General features: G+C 33.1%; 1 protein-coding gene and 1 long non-coding RNA gene across 2 annotated transcripts; both read left to right on the top strand.

Annotated features, from left to right (window-relative positions):
* The first annotated feature begins 482 nt into the window (after nt 1–482).
* LOC149888116 (uncharacterized) lies at nt 483–2,994 on the top strand. Its single transcript, XR_016452439.1, has 2 exons — nt 483–1,172; nt 1,781–2,994. It is a non-coding gene; the product is annotated as an uncharacterized LOC149888116 (long non-coding RNA).
* A 4,547-nt stretch (nt 2,995–7,541) lies between these two features.
* Nucleotides 7,542–9,970, top strand: LOC149888115 (uncharacterized). Its single transcript, XM_090087184.1, has 2 exons — nt 7,542–8,260; nt 8,450–9,970. The coding sequence occupies exons 1-2, from the start codon at nt 7,660–7,662 to the stop codon at nt 9,841–9,843; spliced, it is 1,995 nt and encodes a 664-aa protein (XP_089943310.1). The 5' UTR covers nt 7,542–7,659; the 3' UTR covers nt 9,844–9,970.
* Nucleotides 9,971–10,189: the final 219 nt, after the last annotated feature.

Below are 10,189 nucleotides of genomic sequence, written 5' to 3'. Positions count from 1 at the left end.
ACATCGAAGATAAATACTTCGCGTAATGTAATTAGAATATTATAAAGTCTGCGTAAGTGGAGATTAATTTGCACCATCCCAAGGTATTTTTAAGCTGTTAGTAATGGAATTTTTCTTCTGGTATTTCCAATTTAATTTTAGGGAAAGTTTTCTTCGAATGTTAGGGAAAATCCTTATTCTTTTGTGACGCGCAAATGAGTAAACCGGAACTAGTTACGCTTTGGGAAAACTAGCTTATTACGTACCAAAATGTTTATTTTCATCATCACAGAAAAATTTAATTCAAAGGAAATTTAATATCTGTTTAAAAAGTGAGTGTTTGGATTAAGATGAAATTCAGTTACTTAAACGAGTCAACAGTAAAAAAGAAACTTCAAATATGTAATAATGAAAATATTAAGTTTTTTTTATTTCAATTTCTTTATATATCTGAGCCATCATATTTGTATTTATAAGCGTTTATTACTTTTAAATATAATTTTCTACTCATACATTAGCTGTTATTGCATGCGCGTAGTAATATGTATCTTATATTTTGTTAAGATGGTATCACAGCTACTAATAGTGAGTTTTATTGCTTTTTCGGGATTGCTTAGTCTAGTAAGTTCGAAAAACAAGTGTTCTCCTAATCGATTTACTTTCTATAATGAAGAAGAAGAGATGCTGTTAAATTGCAACGCCCATTGTAGCTGCGATGGTTCAAAGTTATCACACGTAGGCTGCGAAATTTGTTGCTGCAAAAGATTCTTTGACAAAAAAGAAAACATGATTGCCGTTAAGTGAAAAACTAAAAATCGACAAAAATTTGTTTCATCGTAAAAACGTTTTATAAAAATCGTGTATCAAGAGGAGAATAGAATATTCGCTTTCGTAAAAATGCTTTGGAATAGTTTGTTTTTCTTTACGTGAAATAAAGATTATATTAGAAAAAAGTTTTTTTTAATTCAGTGAACTTAATTGAAACTATTCAGTAAATATTCATGAAATGAATTTTCTGCCTTTCTCATTTTGTGGATTTCTGTTTTACTTTCAAAATTTACTTACTGGGCCAATTAATAATTTCTCGTGTTACCGAATTTGACTGGGAAAAGGTACATCTTCTGTTACCTAAGTGACATTCAGTGCTACAGTTGTATGCCGATCGTGTTGTTCATAGGACAACCAAAGCACAGGTAAGCTCGTTTACCTTGTGTCTCGTTTGTTTCCCACTTTTAACCCTTAATTGTTTAGATTTTTTTTTTTAATGAATGAATTGGTTTTGAAACTTTTTACTAATAAAAAATTAATGAAAAATTTATGTTATAATAAAAATGATACATTTATTTGAAAAAACTATTTAATGCATTAGCATTCAATTTTAACAGCAGTTTTTTTTTATTTTTTTATTAATAGCCTTTGTATGAAATTATTAAATACCGATCAAGTATATATATATATATATCCATGTGACACAGTGACCAACCTTGTCAAGCTTTATGTCTTTTGTGGCGCATGTTATTCGACCGTCTTTTTTATTTGAGTTTGTTTGCCAATCCTCCATGATAAGACATGAAAATACATATTTTCTAAACTCTAAAATTGATACTTTATTTGAGTTTGTTTGCCAATCCTCCATGATAAGACATGAAAATACATATTTTCTAAACTCTAAAATTGATACTTTATTCTGATCATTTTGTTGTTTTTTAGAAATACTCTTGATTAGAATTCAAAAACTTCCCAAAGTCTTATGAGCCAAAAACTTATAAATGAGATGGAAATACTTCTTTTTTCTTTTTAGCTTTTTATTTTTTGCTTCGTCATAATGGCATCAAGTAAGACATTGGCATCCCTGTGGTGTGTTGTATTCATTAATGAAAAATAGGCTGCTTATTTCGTTTGTTGATTTTATGAAACATCTTTGTACACGAGAGTATCTTCCCTATTATCCTTTCAAACAAATTTAGATATTCCTTTCCCATCCTGGTCTCCTACATGAAGTTCCCCCGAGGATCTTTTTTCATGTCTTTGCCTGAAAGAAGTCTACAGTGGAAGAGAGGTATTACAATTCTCAAATTACAATCTGTAGTTTTGCTTGTGAGGTATACGCCTAGATAATCACAGAACTATATCGACACAAGGTCTAAGATTCATACCAGATGAACTTTCACTATAAAACTGCTAACAAACTGCTAACAAGCATTTTACTTTTTATCTGGTAAGCTCAAAAATTTCCTGTTTTCAATCTTCAATGAGATTTAACAAATTAGAGGGTCTGAATTATGCACAGCTCGTATGGAAACGCCAAACAAAGTAGTTTTTCTACTTTTTTGTCAAGATTCAGCTGCTTATTCTTCAATTAAACCATGGTGAAATGGTAAATTGATGATTTCGCCAGTTTGTGCTTAATACCTTGTGAATGGAAACTAGAACTCTAAATCAATCAAATATCTCAAACAATTATTTATACATTTACTTGCAATATTTATATATTCCATTATTATTACTTTATTATTTCCTTTAAAAAAATCCAGCATAATTGGTCTACAGAATCTAGTATTCTGAGCAGTGTTCGGGAAGTTTCTTTTTAAAAAGATCTCGTTCTGTTCTCTGTTCATTTCGTAAAATAAGAACTCGTTCCAGTGCCCTGTTCCTTGTTCAAAAAAGGAACGCGTTCCACGTTCCTCAAAATTAGAATTCGTTCCTACACCGTTCCTTTTTTTAAACTTGTTTTTACATATAAATGGTATATCTTATACCATAAAAGGTATTGCTTATACCATATTTATGATAAAATGAGAGCAAATTTATTGTTTCGTTATGTGAGCGAGTTTTTTTTAACGTGTTTTATTTAATCATTACTTTTAGAAAGTTTTTTAACATTTCTGGTGCCCTCCCGGTCTGCCTCTCAATGTACATTATGCACACATAAAGTTGATATATTAATTTGAGCTCGGAAGTATGAGCATTATAAAAATGTTATTGGACAATAAAAATTTAGAAAATAAACAAAAAGTATGAAGACAAAGAAAATTTTAAACACCAACTTAATTTTGTTTCAATACAACTGATTTTTCAAATAGAGAGTCACCAACTTATTTCTTTTTTCAGTCATCCCATTAGACCCTGTCGAAAATAGCCGCTCAACTTTTCCTAAAGGGTCAAATAAACACAACTTGCATTTATACTATTGCCATTTTTTCCATTGAATACAAAAAAAAGTTCTAACCCACTTCAAGACAAAAAATTCACCTTGGAGAAAAAAAGAAAACACTGCATTATGTTAAGTTTAGCAAATTCATTAGTTGCATACACTCATGACTTTAGTAAAGTTTAGGACGTTAGGTAATAAACTTACTTTGTAAACATACTTTATAAATAATAAACTTAAGCCAATGCATTGTAAGATAGATGAAAAGTAACAGTGTTTTGTTTTTTGAACTGTCAAATACAACAATATCAAAAAGCAAAGTTGTAAATTTTTAGGGAACTATTACTTTTCGTTCAAAAAAAGGATTCGCTCTCTTTCCTCGTTCTGTTGTTTTAAAAGGAACCAGTTTCAAGCTTCGTTCCTCAAAAAAAGAACTCGTTCTACGAATCCGTTCCTTTAGGAACGCTCTCTTCCAAACACTGTCTTTGAGACATTCCATAAAATATTGTTATAATTCCCGATTGTACATGTAATCGAAGAGGTTCTGTTGCTGTGGCTTAAAGATCAGAACCTTGTAGGTAATTCCAGTTAGAATTTTTAAATCTTAAATCTAATTTTCATCTTTAGCCTTCAGTAACTTTGATGGATGCTTTTAAATTTTAGCAATTGCTCGTTAATAAGGAAATTCTCACTTTGCTTCATTATGAGTATTACTTTTTGAAGTTTATTATCCAAGAAGTATGCAAAAGATTCTTTGACGCCATTTTCTCTTGCAACGTCGTAAACCGTAAAGCAATAATGATCTGTGTCGCCTTTTTGTGATGATTTAACACAACTAAAATTGCGTTTGTTAAATGCTGCTCTTTATGCAACTGACACATTTTTTACTTTCGAGAGAGTCTGTTTTTTCATCATATGGCATATTTACTATCAGTCGTCTTTTGTTGCTAGAACTCAATTGAATTCTTTTGTTGGCTAACCACTTTTTTGCACTTTCATTTATTGAACTCTCTTGGTTTGTTGGTGATTCAACTAAATAATTTATTTTAAATACTCAATAAGGTCAAAATTGATTTCTATAATCAAATACCTTTTTTGTCAAATGTGATGCATGGCTCTTTGTCTTTTCTAACTTGAATTCTAATCTTAATTAAATGCGTTATCATAATTAATCATAATTAAAAGTGTCATTTAATCATAATTAAATGATTCTAATCATTAATTTAATCATTTAATTACAATTAAATCTCCATTATCGAAAATATTTTTTGAAACCTAAAATATTGATCAACTTGTCTTAAATTGATTTCCTCCATTTTATTAAGTCACTACAATATACTTGCTAAGTAAAAAAAATTCTTTTTACAACTTTAAGGAACTGTTGTGGTTTATCGGTTGATCAGTTGGACAATAAAGATGCATACTAATTTTAATACTTATTATATAATTTTTAATAGTATTCTTTTAAATTAAGTGCGAGCATTAAAACCTTAACAACTTGAAATTAAAATTAAAATATTTTTTTTCAGTAAAGAATAACACAATAACTAATTAATTTTAACTTTACCTCAAAGTAAAGTTGTTTTTTTTTTCGTAGTAAATGAAAGATACCAGAACAACTAATCTTTCCTTGTTTTCCTTTTTCAAGTCTGGAACCAATTTACCATCCCAATGTACAGTTGAATGCTTTAGTGCTTTAAATTTAAATTATCAGCAGAATCAACTAAGATTTTGCTGATGATTTTCTTACTTCTTGACCTGCTTTCGAAGTGCTTTTAATTGAAAGAGTTGATTTTTCCAGAGGAACTTCACCTTCTTTAAGAATCGCTCCCATGAATGCTGCTGGTTGAATAGCTGATAGATTTAGTCTACGTCCCATAGCTTATATTGTTTTGCTTTTAAATGGATTTCTGGGTAAATTTAAAGTAAGTGACTGTGTTTTTGTACGGATTGCTGTACTTTTTATACCACTAGTTGAAGGAACTCTAAACTTAGGATCTTCAGTTGAATCAGGTTCAACCTTACCAAATTCAGCATTAAATCCATCCAAGTCATTTGAATCAAAAGAACCAAATTTGTTAATTTCTTCAAGAGTGGTTTTGTTTATCTTAATTGAAGATTCTAGTTACCTTTGCTTTTCCCTCACAGATTTTTCACATTTCTTTTTTATTATAGAATGCTTTCCTCGTAACTCTTGAAAAATGTGACTTATGAAGACTACCTAACTCCGTTTTTTGACACGCTCTTTGATCTCATAAAAATTGAATATCTTCCCTTATCATTTTTCTGGTCTTACATCTGTCTTGAAGTAAAATATAAATGGTATTGTCATTTGCTAGTCAAGTAGTTGAAAAAGATGTTTCAGAAAGTTTGCACTCTCAGCAGAAAAATATTTCCTAGTTTTGTGTTTTCGAAGATTTTCATATTGCAAAATTAATCTTTTAAGCTTTGCTTTGGAACTCCCAGGTCTGAGAGGCGTAACAGCAATACCAGAATGCTTCCACAACTCTTCGATCTTCAATATAACAAGTTTCATGATATCATCCATTTTGCTTTTCTGAGAAATCAAAGAGAATCAAAGTAGCAATCGAGAAAATCAAAGTAGCGAAGCACATCCCCTTTTTTGGGCAACTGGCATCCATAGTTTGGGATCAAATCTTCAAGTAGATTACCGAGCAGCCATGGTTCAGACAATTTTTTAGGATTATTTCTAAGAATTGGGCGGTGTTGTGTAGTTAGTATTTGATGCTGTACTTCTTGAGTTACTTCTTCCATATTTTTAAAATTTAACTATTTAATAAAAAAACATCGTAATTTCCCAAACATTAAGTTGATTTCAAAATAGGACTCTGCAGTGATGATTTGGCCTGGTTCCAAGAAATTATAGTAGATCACACCGGCTGCAGACCACACTACAGTAACTATTATCTTTTTTTGGTAGGTTTTCGCCTTTGAAAAGTTTCTAAGGGGTTTTGTTGGCGTCCAAACATTGTCTCGAACGTCTCTAGTAATTGTCTCTGGAATGTGTTGTTTTGATTGCGTAGAAGCAACGAAGAACAAACCTTGAATTTTGACAATTTCTGTAAATCTATCAAATCCTGGGGCATCCACTTTTCGAATTTTTTCACCTTTCTGATGCATTTCAAACTATCCAAAACAGTTTCTTGACTGATTCACAGTTCTTTCGCGATCCTCAAGCTATTAGGGATGGGTTGGCTTCCACCAGAGTCTTCAGATCTCAGTCCTGGATTGCTGTAGTTCGATCACTACGGGGCTCATCATGGAGGCTGAAATCTCCGGAACAGATTTTGTGAACCAACGCTTAATGGTGTGTTCGCTGACACTATTGACCCCAAACGCCATGTTAATTTTTTTAGTCATCTCGCCAGCATTTTATCCCAGTTTGAACTCATACAAGAAAATTGACGAAAAATTGCCCACTGACATTGTATAGTAATTAGCTAAAACGGCTGATAAAAAAGGAATTGCATCATCAGAATAAGCATTCGATTTTATTCTATATTTTAAGTGACAGTTGAGAAATCATTTATTCAGTAAAGTAATTGTCAAAAATAAAATCTATTAAATCGACAAAAAGTTCCTTAAAACCTAATACTTACTTTTAAAATGCTCATACCTAGGACAAGAGGAATTTCAATTTTTCTAAATAGTGGTTTAATGAGACCACACGAACTTTATTACTAAAGCTAAAATGTCCCTTAAGTAATAATTGCAATTTTAAAAACACTCTCCCAGTAACAAAAGTAAAAGGATAGCTTTTATCGTATAAGTTATCGTTTTAAAATGTTGAGTAATTTTCTTTAAAGTACACTCGAGTTTACTCAAGCGTTGCTGAACAGCAAAAAAGCGTATACATTTGAATTCACACAGCATGTGTTACTACAATTTGGATTCAAAAGTTAAAGAAGCAATTTTGATTAAGCCGTTGTAATCACATAATTTCATACAAGTAATCCGGGCGTCATTGCATGATTAGTGGGCGTCATTGCTTTTAATTTAGATTTCGCTCAACACCACTTTAGTTCGGCACTGCTTTCTAATGATTTGTAGTAACTCCAGTAGGAGGATCAACAAAAAAGAGTCTAAGGCTGACCGTTTATCTACATATGCTAAAGGCTGGTAAGTTATTTCAAGCAGCCCACATGTCACTCTACACAATTGAACCAGGTTGAATCAATTCTTGTATATTAGGAATCAATATAGCGGTGTCCACACTTGTCCAAAATTGGAAATAACTACTCCGAAGCTTCCCGAAAAAACCCTTTGGAGCGGAGTATCTACATATGTTCCTGATTAGAAAAATGAAAAAAATGAAATCCTTCATGACCGTCCGAGCGAGAAATTTCAGTTTAAAAAATAAGATTTTTGCCAAAAAAAATTTTAATTTTTTTTTCAAAATTTGATGAAAAAATCAGTTCTTAAGTATTAGTGGCACATCCCTAATAAAATATTGAACCAAATTTCGGGAAAAGGCATTTTAATGACATATTCATGTTTTCATTCGTGGAATGCACAACTCAAAAATGCCAAACTCAGCAAAAAATCATGAAGACTGTCGGAAGTCAGTTTGTCTCCTCTGTATGAAAAAATGTTCTAGGGAGCTAACAAGTTTTCTTAAAGACCAAGTCAAGAGTCTGATTTCTCAGGATGTTGACTTTTGTGACACACGAGTCCCACTTGGAATGTGTGATTCTTGCAGACTGCTTCTGAGGAGAAAGAAAAATGGTGAGAATGTCTCTGTCCCTCCCATTTTTGATTTCTCATCTGTCATCCCTAGGCCTGAGACAAGAGGACAGCAGTGTGATTGCATCATTTGCAAAATTGGACACCTGAAAGCATTGCAAAAGCACCCATTTGAAATGCCACAACAGCCTTTACCATCCCAAGACCAAAGAAGATGTTCTAATTGCCTCTCCTTAATTGGAAGAGGAGTACCTCATCAATGCAATCAGTTCACATTCAGGCATAACATAAAGATGTTGGCATCAAAAGATTCCAAAGTCAGTGAACAGATTGCTTCAGCAGTCATTTCATCTAAAGAGGCTTCTCCTCATGGAACCCTAAGAATAGCACAAAGTGGTGGTGGGCGACCTTTGCCAATTACTCCAGGTAACAGTAACTTGCAAATCTTTTATCTGATAGTAATTAAAACTTTGTCATTGTCTTTGTCTTTTACAAAAGAAAAAACCTTTAACAAATAAAATTTGCAGTTCAAATCTAAACTTTACTTTCCATAAAGAAAACTTGGTTGTTTATGTGAAAAATTTGCTCCTACTCATAGCAATGTTTTTAATACAGGTGCAGCAAGCGCAAAAAGACTCTTTGGTGATGAAGTAGTTCTAAAAGCCCAAGACCTTGCAAACATTCAGACAAACACAGGGCTGTCTAATGCAAGCGTCAAAAAATTGGCCTCAACATTGAACCATGTTGCACAAGCCAGAGTTGTTGAACCTCAATTCCGGGCAAAATTCCATCAAATAGGTACACAACTATCTGAACATTTCACTCACACAAACATAACTGTGACACATGAAAAGTCTCAGACAAAGAAACAAATTGTGGTTCACTGCAAGAATCTCTCTGAACTTCTCAATGATGTCTTGCTCAAAAGACAAGTGTATAAAGAGCACATAGTCAAGCTTGGAATTGACGGTGGTGGTGGTTTCCTCAAGGTTAGCCTTGGGATTCAAGAAGATGAATTGATTTCTCAAGTTCAAGCTCCACCAGACAAGAAGACGCTTACATCTTTTGCAGCAAAAGACAGTGGTGTGAAATCTCAACTTCTTGTTGCTGTAGCAGAGGATGTACCAGAAAACTATGAGAATTTGAGAACAATACTATCTCTCATCTTCTCTGAGCGAGTTGACTTTCTTCTTTCAAGTGACCTGAAGGTGGCAAACCTTGTGTGTGGGCTTCAGTCACATGCCAGCTCACACCCTTGCACATGGTGTGACATTGACCACAATAGGTTATCACAGAATGGTAACTTTCGAACCTTTGGATCCATCAGAAGATCTTATGCCTCATTTAAAGCAGCTGGTTTAGACATGAAAAAGGCTAAACAATTTCAGAATGTGGTGCATGAGCCCCTCTTGGATTTTTCTGACAATGCACTTGTTCTTGACATCATACCACCAATGGAGCTACATCTCCTTCTCGGTGTAGTGAACCATCTGTTCAAGGCACTAAAGGACTCCTGGCCTGAGGCTGAAGAATGGCCTAAAGCTCTTCATATCAAAGAACAGCCTTTTCACGGAGGGCAGTTTGCTGGGAATGAATGCCGCAAACTCCTCAAAAATGTTGACCTTCTTCAAAGACAAGCAGAGAATTGTTCAGCTTTTCATGTTTTTCCATTCATCGACACTTTGAGAAAGTTTGATGCAGTTGTGAATGCCTGCTTTGGAAATCATCTGGATTCAAACTACTCAAAGAAAATTGACCAATTTCAACTAGCTTTCCTCTCCTTGCCAAAAGTAAGTGTGAGTCCAAAAGTCCACACTGTCTTCTTTCATGTCAAGGATTTCATTGATCGTCACAAAAAGTCTCTTGGACCATTCAGCGAACAGACAACAGAAGCCCTTCATCACAGTTTCCGAACCCACTGGGAGAGATACAAAAGGCCTCTGGGTCATCCAGACTATCCAGAAAAGTTGCTGAGTTGCATAGTAGATTTCAACAGCAAGCGTCTTTAATGCAAAGTTATCAAGAAAACATCGTCTCTTTGTTTCAGTTTATTTATGTTTTAGTTTTTCAAAAAAGCTTGACTAACTAACATTAAAGCTGCCCCCAACTCAATTTTTTAAAGAGTACATTGTTTTCTCACATCGTTTTCTCACATTATTTCTTTGTTATGTGTTCATAGAATAAAAAGAATAAAAGCAATCTACAGTGGACAATTGTTAAATCATTTAAAAAAAAATCAAAATTAAACTTGCTTAACAATCATTTTACTTTTGATTTTGAAGTTTTTTAAACATTTTAGTGACTTACCCATGCATCAGGGATCTGTTATGTAGTGTAGATCAATGTTTAGTGAAT

The sequence above is a fragment of the Hydra viridissima genome, unplaced genomic scaffold, assembly GCF_058129835.1.
Source record: "Hydra viridissima isolate aposymbiotic clone 2 unplaced genomic scaffold, HvirCarnegie_v1 scaffold_5, whole genome shotgun sequence".
In the NCBI taxonomy this organism is placed as follows: domain Eukaryota; kingdom Metazoa; phylum Cnidaria; class Hydrozoa; order Anthoathecata; family Hydridae; genus Hydra; species Hydra viridissima.
This window is presented reverse-complemented; position numbering and strand designations above follow the sequence as displayed.